The 14219-nt window shown below is 49.8% G+C and overlaps 2 protein-coding genes across 2 annotated transcripts in view; one reads left to right on the top strand and one right to left on the bottom strand.

The window, feature by feature from the left end:
* LOC135054578 (oocyte zinc finger protein XlCOF7.1-like) overlaps window positions 1-14219 on the bottom strand; it is a 194725-nt gene that overhangs the window by 51547 nt on the left and 128959 nt on the right. The gene's annotated exons all lie outside the window — the stretch shown is intronic.
* Window positions 13206-14219, top strand: part of LOC135055833 (zinc finger protein 605-like) — a 42361-nt gene continuing 41347 nt past the window's right edge. The window contains exons 1-2 of the mRNA XM_063960342.1: window positions 13206-13280; window positions 13399-13496. Of these exons, the coding sequence (XP_063816412.1) occupies window positions 13247-13280; window positions 13399-13496 (132 nt within the window). The 5' untranslated portion in view covers window positions 13206-13246. The remainder of the gene's footprint in view (window positions 13281-13398; window positions 13497-14219) is intronic.

The raw sequence follows: 14219 nt of genomic DNA, 5'->3' as shown, positions 1-14219 counted from the left end.
TAATACAGGTGACGCAGGCTCCGCTGTTGCTATAATACATGTGGCACAGACCCCGCTGTTACTGTAATACATGTGGCACAGACCCCGCTGGTACTATAATACATGTGGTGCAGACCCCGCTGTTACTGTAATACATGTGACGCAGGCTCCGCTGTTACTGTAATACATGTGACACAGACCCCGCTGTTACTATAATACATGTGGTGCAGACCCCGCTGTTACTGTAATACATGTGACACAGACCCCGCTGTTACTGTTATACATGTGGTGCAGACCCCGCTGGTACTGTAATACAAGTGGCAGAGATCCCGCTGTTACTGTAATACAGGTGGTGCAGACCCCGCTGGTACTATAATACAGGTGACGCAGACCCCGCTGGTACTATAATACAGGTGGTGCAGACCCCGCTGGTACTATAATACAGGTGGTGCAGACCCCGCTGGTACTATAATACAGGTGGTGCAGACCCCGCTGGTACTATAATACAGGTGATGCAGGCTCCGCTGTTACTATAATACAGGTGGTGCAGACCCCGCTGTTACTGTAATACATGTGACACAGACCCCGCTGGTACTATAATACAGGTGGTGCAGACCCAGCTGTTACTGTAATACATGTGGCACAGACCCCGCTGTTACTGTAATACATGTGGCACAGACCCCGCTGGTACTATAATACAGGTGGTGCAGACCCCGCTGGTACTATAATACAGGTGGTGCAGACCCCGCTGTTACTGTAATACATGTGACACAGACCCCGCTGTTACTATAATACATGTGGTGCAGACCCCGCTGGTACTATAATACATGTGGCACAGATCCTGCTGGTACTATAATACAGGTGGTGCAGACCCCGCTGTTACTATAATACATGTGGTGCAGACCCCGCTGGTACTATAATACATGTGGCACAGATCCTGCTGGTACTATAATACAAGTGGTACACACCCCGCTGTTACTATAATACATGTGGTGCAGTTCCCGCTGTTACTATAATACAAGTGGCGCAGACCCCGCTATTACTGTAATACATGTGGCACAGACCCCGCTGGTACTATAATACAAGTGGCGCAGACCCCGCTGTTACTGTATTACATATGGCACAGACCCCACTTGTACTATAATACAGGTGGTGCAGACCCCGCTGGTACTATAATACATGTGGCACAGACCCCGCTGGTACTATAATACATGTGGTGCAGTTCCCGCTGTTACTATAATACAGGTGGTACACACCCCGCTGTTACTATAATACATGTGGTGCAGTTCCCGCTGTTACTATAATACAGGTGGTGCAGACCCCGCTGGTACTATAATACAGGTGGTACACACCCCGCTGTTACTATAATACATGTGGTGCAGTTCCCGCTGTTACTATAATACAGGTGGTGCAGACCCCGCTGGTACTGTAATACAAGTGGCACAGACCCCGCTGGTACTATAATACATGTGGCACAGATCCTGCTGGTACTATAATACAGGTGGTGCAGACCCCGCTGGTACTATAATACAGGTGACGCAGGCTCCGCTGTTACTATAATACAGGTGGTGCAGACCCCGCTGGTACTATAATACATGTGGCACAGACCCCGCTGTTACTGTAATACAAGTGGCACAGACCCCGCTGGTACTATAATACAGGTGGTACACACCCCGCTGTTACTGAAATACATGTGACACAGACCCCGCTGGTACTATAATACATGTGGCACAGATCCTGCTGGTACTATAATACAGGTGGTGCAGTCCCCGCTGGTACTATAATACACGTGACGCAGGCTCCGCTGTTACTATAATACAGGTGGTGCAGACCCCGCTGGTACTATAATACAAGTGGCGCAGACCCCGCTGGTACTATAATACAAGTGGCGCAGACCCCGCTGTTACTGTAATACATGTGACACAGACCCCGCTGGTACTATAATACATGTGGTGCAGACCCCGCTGGTACTATAATACATGTGGCACAGATCCTGCTGGTACTATAATACAGGTGGTGCAGACCCCGCTGGTACTATAATACAGGTAACGCAGGCTCCGCTGTTACTATAATACAGGTGGTGCAGACCCCGCTGGTACTATAATACAAGTGGCGCAGACCCCGCTATTACTGTAATACATGTGGCACAGACCCAGCTGGTACTATAATACAAGTGGCGCAGACCCCGCTGTTACTGTATTACATATGGCACAGACCCCACTTGTACTATAATACAGGTGGTGCAGACCCCGCTGGTACTATAATACATGTGGCACAGACCCCGCTGGTACTATAATACATGTGGTGCAGTTCCCGCTGTTACTATAATACAGGTGGTGCAGACCCCGCTGGTACTACAATACAAGTGGCGCAGACCCCGCTGTTACTGTAATACAAGTGGCACAGACCCCGCTGGTACTATAATACAGGTGGTACACACCCCGCTGTTACTATAATACATGTGGTGCAGTTCCCGCTGTTACTATAATACAGGTGGTGCAGACCCCGCTGGTACTACAATACAAGTGGCGCAGACCCCGCTGTTACTGTAATACAAGTGGCACAGACCCCGCTGGTACTATAATACAGGTGGTACACACCCCGCTGTTACTATAATACATGTGGTGCAGTTCCCGCTGTTACTATAATACAGGTGGTGCAGACCCCGCTGGTACTATAATGCAAGTGGCACAGATCCCGCTGTTAATGTAATACAAGTGGCACAGACCCCGCTGCTACTGTAATACATGTGACGCAGACCCCGCTGGTACTATAATACAGGTGGTACAGACCCCGCTGGTACTATAATACAGGTGGCACAGACTCCGCTGTTACTGTATTACAGGTGGTACACACCCCGCTGGTACTATAATACAAGTGGCGAAGACCCCGCTGTTACTGTAATACATGTGGCACAGACCCCGCTGGTACTATAATACATGTGGTGCAGATCCCGCTGTTACTGTAATACAAGTGGCACAGATCCCGCTGTTACTGTAATACAAGTGGCACAGACCCCGCTGCTACTGTAATAAATGTGACGCAGACCCCGCTGGTACTATAATACAGGTGACACAGACCCCGCTGGTACTATAATACATGTGGTGCAGTTCCCGCTGTTACTATAATACAGGTGACACAGACCCCGCTGGTACTATAATACATGTGGTGCAGTTCCCGCTGTTACTATAATACAAGTGGCGCAGACCCCGCTGTTACTGTAATACATGTGGCACAGACCCCGCTGGTACTATAATACAGGTGGCGCAGACCCCGCTGGTACTATAATACAAGTGGCGCAGACCCCGCTGTTACTGTAATACATGTGGCACAGACCCCGCTGGTACTATAATACAGGTGGTGCAGACCCCGCTGGTACTATAATACAAGTGGCGCAGACCCCGCTGTTACTGTAATACATGTGACACAGACCCCGCTGGTACTATAATACAGGTGGTGCAGACTCCGCTGGTACTATAATACATGTGGTGCAGACCCCGCTGGTACTATAATACAAGTGGCGCAGACCCCGCTAATACTGTAATACATGTGGCACAGACCCCGCTGGTACTATAATACAGGTGGCACAGACCCCGCTGTTACTATAATACAGGTGGCACAGACCCCGCTGTTACTGTAATACATGTGGCACAGACCCCGCTGGTACTATAATACAGGTGGCGCAGACCCCGCTGGTACTATAATACAGGTGGCACAGACCCCGCTGTTACTGTAATACAAGTGGCGCAGACCCCGCTGTTACTGTAATACATGTGACGCAGACCCCGCTGGTACTATAATACAAGTGGCGCAGACCCCGCTGTTACTGTAATACATGTGACGCAGACCCCGCTGGTACTATAATACAGGTGGCACAGACCCCGCTGGTACTATAATACAGGTGGCGCAGACCCCGCTGGTACTATAATACAAGTGGCGCAGACCCCGCTGTTACTGTAATACATGTGGTGCAGACCCCGCTGTTACTGTAATACATGTGACACAGACCCCGCTGGTACTATAATACAGGTGGTGCAGACCCCGCTGTTACTGTAATACATGTGACACAGACCCCGCTGGTACTATAATACATGCGGCACAGATCCTGCTGGTACTATAATACAGGTGGTGCAGACCCCGCTGGTACTATAATACAGGTGGTGCAGACCCCGCTGGTACTATAATACAAGTGGCGCAGACCCCGCTGTTACTGTAATACATGTGGTGCAGACTCCGCTGGTACTATAATACATGTGGCACAGACCCCGCTGTTACTGTATTACATGTGACACAGACCCCGCTGGTACTATAATACAGGTGGTGCAGACCCCGCTGGTACTATAATACAGGTGGTGCAGACCCCGCTGGTACTATAATACAAGTGGCACAGACCCCGCTGGTACTATAATACAAGTGGCGCAGACCCCGCTATTACTGTAATACATGTGGCACAGACCCCGCTGGTACTATAATACAGGTGGCACAGACCCCGCTGTTACTATAATACATGTGGCACAGACCCCGCTGTTATTGTAATACATGTGGCACAGACCCCGCTGGTACTATAATACAGGTGGCGCAGACCCCGCTGGTACTATAATACAGGTGACACAGACCCCGCTGTTACTGTAATACATGTGACACAGACCCCGCTGGTACTATAATACAGGTGGCACAGACCCCGCTGTTACTATAATACAGGTGGCACAGACCCCGCTGTTACTATAATACAAGTGGCGCAGACCCCGCTGGTACTATAATACATGTGGCACAGACCCCGCTGTTACTATAATACAGGTGACGCAGGCTCCGCTGTTACTATAATACATGTGGTGCAGACCCCGCTGGTACTATAATACAGGTGGTGCAGACCCCGCTGGTACTATAATACAGGTGGTGCAGACCCCGCTGGTACTATAATACAAGTGGCGCAGACCCCGCTGTTACTGTAATACATGTGACACAGACCCCGCTGGTACTATAATACATGTGACACAGACCCCGCTGTTACTGTAATACATGTGACACAGACCCCGCTGGTACTATAATACATGTGGTGCAGACCCCGCTGTTACTGTAATACAGGTGGTGCAGACCCCGCTGGTACAATAATACAAGTGGCGCAGACCCCGCTGTTACTGTAATACAGGTGGTGCAGACCCCGCTGTTACTGTAATACAGGTGGTACAGACCCCGCTGGTACTGTAATACAGGTGGTGCAGACCCCGCTGTTACTGTTATACAGGTGATGCAGACCCCGCTGGTACTATAATACAGGTGGTACAGACCCCGCTGGTACTGTAATACAGGTGGTGCAGACCCCGCTGGTACTGTAATACAGGTGGTGCAGACCCCGCTGGTACTATAATACAGGTGGCGCACTGCTCATTCACTCCGGCAGCCTCCCATGTCACAGCTACCGGCTGGCAGCCGCCGCACCCGTGTCACTCCTCACACTGGTGCCCATTCCTGCACTGAGCGCACCCCCAGCACGTTGGGCACACAGCTGGGCTCCCGAGTCCCCTACAGGTGAGTCTCCGCTCTTTGGCAGTCACTTATCCTCTCACTGACCGCCAGGCTCTCCCACCTCCTGTAAAATGTATAAAGTACATTGCAGGACACACATTACAGCTGTAATGGATATATAGCTAATGTTCTATCACCCCAGAGAGAGGGCGCCGTGTAGATATTAGTTACTGTCCGAGGTAAGTGTATAAAATATATACAAATCCAATACTGACTAGAAAAAATATATAACCGTGCATAATGTATTAATAACATGAGCAGTGTTCAGTTACCTGCAAAGAAATAAGCGATTTTTCTCTATCGTCCTAGTGGATGCTGGGGTTCCTGAAAGGACCATGGGGAATAGCGGCTCCGCAGGAGACAGGGCACAAAAAGTAAAGCTTTTCCAGATCAGGTGGTGTGCACTGGCTCCTCCCCCTATGACCCTCCTCCAGACTCCAGTTAGATTTTTGTGCCCGGCCGAGAAGGGTGCAATCTAGGTGGCTCTCCTAAAGAGCTGCTTAGAAAAAGTTTAGCTTAGGTTTTTTATTTTACAGTGAGTCCTGCTGGCAACAGGATCACTGCAACGAGGGACTGAGGGGAGAAGAAGTGAACTCACCTGCGTGCAGGATGGATTGGCTTCTTGGCTACTGGACATCAGCTCCAGAGGGACGATCACAGGTACAGCCTGGATGGTCACCGGAGCCGCGCCGCCGGCCCCCTTGCAGATGCTGAAGTCAGAAGAGGTCCAAAATCGGCGGCTGAAGACTCCTGCAGTCTTCTAAAGGTAGCGCACAGCACTGCAGCTGTGCGCCATTTTCCTCTCCGCACACTTCACACGCAGTCACTGAGGGTGCAGGGCGCTGGGGGGGGGCGCCCTGGGAGGCAAATGTAACCTATATAAAGGCTAAAAATACCTCACATATAGCCCCCAGAGGCTATATGGAGATATTTAACCCCTGCCTGGATTCACTAAATAGCGGGAGACGAGCCCGCCAAAAAAGGGGCGGGGCCTATCTCCTCAGCACACGGCGCCATTTCCTCTCACAGCTCCGCTGGTCAGGACGGCTCCCAGGTCTCTCCCCTGCACTGCACTACAGAAACAGGGTAAAACAGAGAGGGGGGGCAAATTTATGGCGATATTTTTATATATATAAAGCAGCTATAAGGGAGCACTTATTATAAGGCTATCCCTGTTATATATATAGCGCTTTTGGTGTGTGCTGGCAAACTCTCCCTCTGTCTCCCCAAAGGGCTAGTGGGTCCTGTCTTCGTTAGGAGCATTCCCTGTGTGTCTGCTGTGTGTCGGTACGTGTGTGTCGACATGTATGAGGACGATATTGGTGTGGAGGCGGAGCAATTGCCAAATATGAGGATGTCACCCCCTAGGGAGTCGACACCAGAATGGATGCCTTTATTTATGGAACTACGGGATAGTGTCAACACGCTAAAGCAGTCGTTTGACGACATGAGACGGCCGGACAATCAATTAGTGCCTGTCCAGGCGACTCAAACACCGTCAGGGGCTGTAAAACGCCCTTTGCCTCAGTCGGTCGACACAGACCCAGACACAGGCACTGACTCCAGTGGGGACGGTGACGAATCAACCGTATTTTCCAGTAGGGCCACACGTTATATGATTTTGGCAATGAAGGAGGCGTTACATTTAGCTGATACTACAGGTACCACTAAACAGGGTATTATGTGGGGTGTGAAAAAACTACCTATAGTTTTTCCTGAATCAGAAGAATTAAATGACGTGTGTAATGAAGCGTGGGTTGCTCCTGATAAAAAGCTGAAAATTTCAAAGAAATTATTGGCATTATACCCTTTCCCGCCAGAGGTTAGGGAGCGCTGGGAAACATCTCCTAGGGTGGACAAGGCGCTAACACGCTTATCTAAACAAGTGGCGTTACCCTCTCCTGAGACGGCCGCACTTAAAGATCCATCAGATAGGAGGATGGAAAATATCCAAAAAAGTATATACACACATGCAGGTGTTATACTACGACCAGCTATAGCGACTGCCTGGATGTGCAGTGCTGGGGTAGTTTGGTCAGAGTCCCTGATTGAAAATATTGATACCCTGGACAGGGACAATATTTTACTGTCGTTAGAACAAATAAAGGATGCATTTCTTTATATGCGTGATGCACAGAGGGATATCTGCACACTGGCATCACGGGTAAGTGCTATGTCCATTTCGGCCAGAAGAGCTTTATGGACGCGACAGTGGACAGGCGATGCGGATTCAAAACGGCATATGGAAGTTTTGCCGTATAAAGGGGAGGAGTTATTTGGAGTCGGTCTATCAGATTTGGTGGCCACGGCTACAGCCGGGAAATCCACCTTTCTACCTCAAGTCACTCCCCAACAGAAAAAGGCACCGACTTTTCAACCGCAGCCCTTTCGTTCCTTTAAAAATAAGAGAGCAAAGGGCTATTCATATCTGCCACGAGGCAGAGGTCGAGGGAAGAGACAGCAACAGGCAGCTCCTTCCCAGGAACAGAAGCCCTCCCCGGCTTCTACAAAAGCCTCAGCATGACGCTGGGGCTTCTCAAGCGGACTCGGGGACGGTGGGCGGTCGTCTCAAAAATTACAGCGCGCAGTGGGCTCACTCGCAAGTAGATCCCTGGATCCTGCAGATAATATCTCAGGGGTACAGGTTGGAATTAGAGACAGATCCACCTCGCCGTTTCCTGAAGTCTGCTTTACCAACATCCCCCTCCGAAAGGGAGACGGTTTTGGAAGCCATTCACAAGCTGTACTCTCAGCAGGTGATAGTCAAGGTACCTCTTCTACAACAAGGGAAGGGGTATTATTCCACTCTTTTTGTGGTACCGAAGCCGGATGGCTCGGTAAGGCCTATTCTAAATCTGAAGTCCTTGAACCTGTACATAAAGAAGTTCAAGTTCAAAATGGAGTCACTCAGAGCAGTGATAGCGAACCTGGAAGAGGGGGATTTTATGGTATCCTTGGACATCAAGGATGCGTATCTCCACGTTCCAATTTACCCCTCACACCAGGGGTACCTCAGGTTCGTTGTACAAAACTGTCACTATCAGTTTCAGACGCTGCCGTTCGGATTGTCCACGGCACCTCGGGTCTTTACAAAGGTAATGGCCGAGATGATGATTCTTCTTCGAAGAAAAGGCATATTAATTATCCCATACTTGGACGATCTCCTAATAAGAGCAAGGTCCAGAGAACAGCTAGAGATGGGATTAGCACTGTCTCAAGAAGTGCTAAAACAGCACGGGTGGATTCTGAATATTCCAAAATCCCAGTTAATGCCGACAACTCGTCTGCTGTTCCTAGGGATGATTCTGGACACGGTTCAGAAAAAGGTTTTTCTCCCGGAGGAAAAAGCCAAGGAGTTATCCGAGCTTGTCAGGAACCTCCTAAAACCAGGAAAGGTGTCTGTACATCAATGCACAAGAGTCCTGGGAAAAATGGTGGCTTCTTACGAAGCAATTCCATTCGGCAGATTCCACGCAAGAATTTTCCAAAGGGATCTGTTGGACAAATGGTCAGGGTCGCATCTTCAGATGCACCTGCGGATAACCCTGTCTCCAAGGACAAGGGTGTCTCTTCTGTGGTGGTTGCAGAGTGCTCATCTATTGGAGGGCCGCAGATTCGGCATACAGGATTGGATCCTGGTGACCACGGACGCCAGCCTGAGAGGCTGGGGAGCAGTCACACAAGGAAGAAACTTCCAGGGAGTATGGACGAGCCTGGAAACGTCTCTTCACATAAACATTCTGGAACTAAGAGCAATCTACAATGCTCTAAGCCAGGCAGAACCTCTGCTTCAGGGAAAACCGGTGTTGATCCAGTCGGACAACATCACGGCAGTCGCCCATGTGAACAGACAGGGCGGCACAAGAAGCAGGAGTGCAATGGCAGAAGCTGCAAGGATTCTTCGCTGGGCAGAGAATCATGTGATAGCACTGTCAGCAGTGTTCATCCCGGGAGTGGACAACTGGGAAGCAGACTTCCTCAGCAGACACGATCTTCACCCGGGAGAGTGGGGACTTCATCCAGAAGTCTTCCACATGCTGGTAACCCGTTGGGAAAGACCAATGGTGGACATGATGGCGTCTCGCCTCAACAAAGAACTGGACAGGTATTGCGCCAGGTCAAGAGATCCGCAGGCAATAGCTGTGGACGCGCTGGTAACGCCTTGGGTGTACCAGTCGGTGTATGTGTTTCCTCCTCTGCCTCTCATACCAAAAGTATTGAGAATTATACGACAAAGAGGCGTAAGAACGATACTAGTGGTTCCGGATTGGCCAAGAAGGACTTGGTATCCGGAACTTCAAGAGATGATCACGGAAGATCCGTGGCCTCTACCTCTAAGGAGGGACTTGCTTCAGCAGGGTCCCTGTCTGTTTCAAGACTTACCGCGGCTGCGTTTGACGGCATGGCGGTTGAACGCCGGATCCTAAAGGAAAAAGGCATGCCGGAAGAAGTCATTCCTACTTTGATTAAAGCAAGGAAGGAAGTAACCGTGCAACATTATCACCGAATTTGGCGAAAATATGTTGCGTGGTGCGAAGATCGGAGTGCTCCGACGGAGGAATTTCAACTGGGTCGATTCCTACATTTCCTGCAATCAGGATTGTCTATGGGTCTCAAATTGGGATCTATTAAGGTTCAAATTTCGGCCCTGTCGATTTTCTTTCAAAAAGAATTGGCTTCAGTCCCTGAAGTCCAGACCTTTGTTAAGGGAGTGCTGCATATACAGCCTCCTGTGGTGCCTCCAGTGGCACCGTGGGATCTCAATGTGGTTTTGGACTTTCTAAAATCTCATTGGTTTGAACCACTAAAAAAGGTGGATTTGAAATATCTCACATGGAAAGTGACCATGCTTCTAGCCCTGGCTTCGGCCAGGAGAGTGTCAGAACTGGCAGCTTTATCTTACAAAAGCCCATATCTGATTTTCCATTCGGACAGGGCAGAACTGCGGACTCGTCCGCATTTTCTCCCTAAGGTGGTGTCAGCATTTCATCTGAACCAGCCTATTGTAGTGCCTGCGGCTACAAGTGACTTGGAGGACTCCAAGTTACTGGACGTTGTCAGAGCATTAAAAATATATATTGCAAGGACAGCTGGAGTCAGAAAATCTGACTCGTTGTTTATATTGTATGCACCCAACAAGATGGGTGCTCCTGCGTCTAAGCAGACGATTGCTCGTTGGATCTGTAGCACAATCCAATTTGCACATTCTGTGGCAGGCCTGCCACAGCCTAAATCTGTAAAGGCCCACTCCACAAGGAAGGTGGGCTCATCTTGGGCGGCTGCCCGAGGGGTCTCGGCATTACAACTTTGCCGAGCAGCTACGTGGTCAGGGGAGAACACGTTTGTAAAATTTTACAAATTTGATACTCTGGCTAAGGAGGACCTGGAGTTCTCTCATTCGGTGCTGCAGAGTCATCCGCACTCTCCCGCCCGTTTGGGAGCTTTGGTATAATCCCCATGGTCCTTTCAGGAACCCCAGCATCCACTAGGACGATAGAGAAAATAAGATTTTACTTACCGATAAATCTATTTCTCGGAGTCCGTAGTGGATGCTGGGCGCCCATCCCAAGTGCGGATTATCTGCAATAATTGTACATAGTTATTGTTAACAAATTCGGGTTATTGTTGAAGGAAGCCATCTTTCAGAGGCTCCGCTGTTATCATACTGTTAACTGGGTTTAGATCACAAGTTGTACGGTGTGATTGGTGTGGCTGGTATGAGTCTTACCCGGGATTCAAAATCCTCCCTTATTGTGTACGCTCGTCCGGGCACAGTACCTAACTGGAGTCTGGAGGAGGGTCATAGGGGGAGGAGCCAGTGCACACCACCTGATCTGGAAAAGCTTTACTTTTTGTGCCCTGTCTCCTGCGGAGCCGCTATTCCCCATGGTCCTTTCAGGAACCCCAGCATCCACTACGGACTCCGAGAAATAGATTTATCGGTAAGTAAAATCTTATTTTCCCGATGTTCCTTCTTTTTCCGGCTATGCAGTTAGGTCATCTGAAGAAAAAAAAAAGAAAAATCTCTAGGAAACACAGAGGTTAGTGAAATCTGTTTTCTGTAGAGACAGTCCTATTTCCGGACGGGGCTGTTGTCGTGAATTTTGCTTCGCCTGCCGTTCTAGGTGCTGGAATGGAGCTCTGACTGCCCGATCCCTTTATTCCAGTTACTGCAATAAATGTTAAAGTGGTAGTGAGTCGCAGTATCATGGTTCTGCCTACAAGGGAATTTTTATTTATATCTTTCCCAATACACAGGGTTTCACAATAGTGAAAAAGACATCCGGGGAGTGTTAGACATCCAGCAGCCTTCCCCATGTGTCAGGAGGATTGAGCAGGACCCAGAGCTCCATCACGGTGCCTCCACCTCACTCACTGATACATGAGAGACACAATGAGCAGAAGATCCTGGAACTCATCAACAAGATCATTCAGCTGCTGACTGGAGAGGTGACTGCTGGGAGTGGGGCATTATACAGTAACACCAGGGGACGTGTCTGGGTAATGACTGGAGAGGTGACTGCTGGGAATGGGGCATTATACAGTAACACCAGTGGATGTGTCTGGGTGATGACTGGAAAAGTGACTGCTGGGAATGGGGCATTATACAGTAACACCAGGGGATGTGTCTGGGTGATGACTGGTAAGGTGACTGCTGGGAATGGGACATTATACAGTAACACCGGGGGATGTGTCTGGGTGATGACTGGATAGGTGACTGCTGGGAATGGGACATTATACAGTAACACCAAAGGATGTGTCTGGGTGATGACTGGTAAGGTGACTGCTGGGAATGGGACATTATACAGTAACACCAGGGGATGTGTCTGGGTGATGACTGGTAAGGTGACTGCTGGGAATGGGACATTATACAGTAACACCAGGGGACGTGTCTGGGTGATGACTGGTAAGGTGACTGCTGGGAATGGGACATTATACAGTAACACCGGGGGATGTGTCTGGGTGATGACTGGAGAGGTGACTGCTGGGAATGGGACATTATACAGTAACACCAGGGGATGTGTCTGGGTGATGACTGGAGGGGTGACTGTTGGGAATGGGACATTATACAGTAACACCAGGGGATGTGTCTGGGTGATGACTGGAGAGGTGACTGCTGGGAATGGGACATTATACAGTAACACCAGGGGATGTGTCTGGGTGATGACTGGAGAGGTGACTGCTGGGAATGGGACATTATACAGTAACACCAGGGGATGTGTCTGGGTGATGACTGGAGAGGTGGCTGCTGGGAATGGGGTATTATACAGTAACACCAGGGGACGTGTCTGGGTGATGACTGGAGAGGTGGCTGCTGGGAATGGGACATTATACAGTAACACCAGGGGATGTGTCTGGGTGATGACTGGAGAGGTGACTGCTGGGAATGGGACATTATACAGTAACACCAGGGGACGTGTCTGGGTGATGACTGGAGAGGTGACTGCTGGGAATGGGACATTATACAGTAACACCGGGGGATGTGTCTGGGTGATGACTGGAGAGGTGACTGCTGGGAATGGGACATTATACAATAACACCAGGGGATGTGTCTGGGTGATGACTGGAGAGGTGACTGCTGGGAATGGGACATTGTACAGTAACACCAGGGGATGTGTCTGGATGATGACTGTATCACTGTGTGTGTCAGGTGCCTATAAGGTGTGAGGATGTCACTGTCTATGTCTCCATGCAGGAGGGGGAGTATATAGAGGAACACAGGGGTCTGTACAAGGACGTGATGATGGAGAATCACCGGCCCCTCACATCACTGGGTAAGAGGAGACTGTCATGTATTGTACAGGGGAGAGCAGGTATGGGGGCCCCTATATACACACATCACCTGATAATCACATATATACACTGTACTCAGTCACTGTGTGTCTCCTACAGATGGGCCCAGTAACAGAGATACCCCAGAGAGATGTCCCCGTCCTCTGTATTCCCAGGATTGTACAGAGGAGAATCACAGGATCCCACAGGAGGACCAGGTAGGTGGGATCTAGGATTTCTTCAAATATCAAAAATAACAAAGCAACTTTTCACTATATAATCTATAGAACATCAGTGTGTGTCTTATTCACTAATATTCTACTGTTTAATCTCTATTTATGAAATGAACCATTATTAAAGTGTCATTTTCTGCAGCAGGGTACACTGGTATTCCCCAGGGAATAACATTGGGGTGTAGAGTTGGATCTTGATCTGAGTCACCAACAGGCTAAAGCTTTGACTGTTCCCAGGATGCCTTGCAACGCCTCCTCTATATCCCCGCCTCCAGGCACTGGAGCTCAGTTTGTAAATTGGTGCCAGCAGTGCAGGCAGCAAACAGGGAGGGCTGCACTAGGCAGCCCTAATAAGAGCTTTTCTGACAAGAAAGGAGACTTCAAGGGTCGCAGCACAGGCACTAGTTTCTATATGTCACACTGATATATCATGCTGCGGTTCCCTCACCTCCCCCAGCGGCGCTGTATACTCCCGCGCCCTGGTTGCCGGGTACTTACAGCAGAGGCGCTTCGGTCCCTTCAGGCACACATACCGCCGCTGCTCTCCTGGATCGTGTGGCCGCATCATCAGGAGGAGGTAAGAGGGTCACCCAGGCTGGACACGCAGAAATCGTGTACTGGAGCGGTCTACGGAGACGGACCGCACCCCTGGCGTGGACACTGTGGCCGTGCAGGGACCCCTCTATATCCACCAGGGCAAGGGGCACA

The sequence above is a fragment of the Pseudophryne corroboree genome, chromosome 3 (genome assembly GCF_028390025.1).
Source record: "Pseudophryne corroboree isolate aPseCor3 chromosome 3, aPseCor3.hap2, whole genome shotgun sequence".
Lineage (NCBI taxonomy): Eukaryota > Metazoa > Chordata > Amphibia > Anura > Myobatrachidae > Pseudophryne > Pseudophryne corroboree.
The sequence above is the reverse complement of the archived record's forward strand: the minus strand, read 5'-3'. Positions and strand labels throughout refer to the sequence as shown.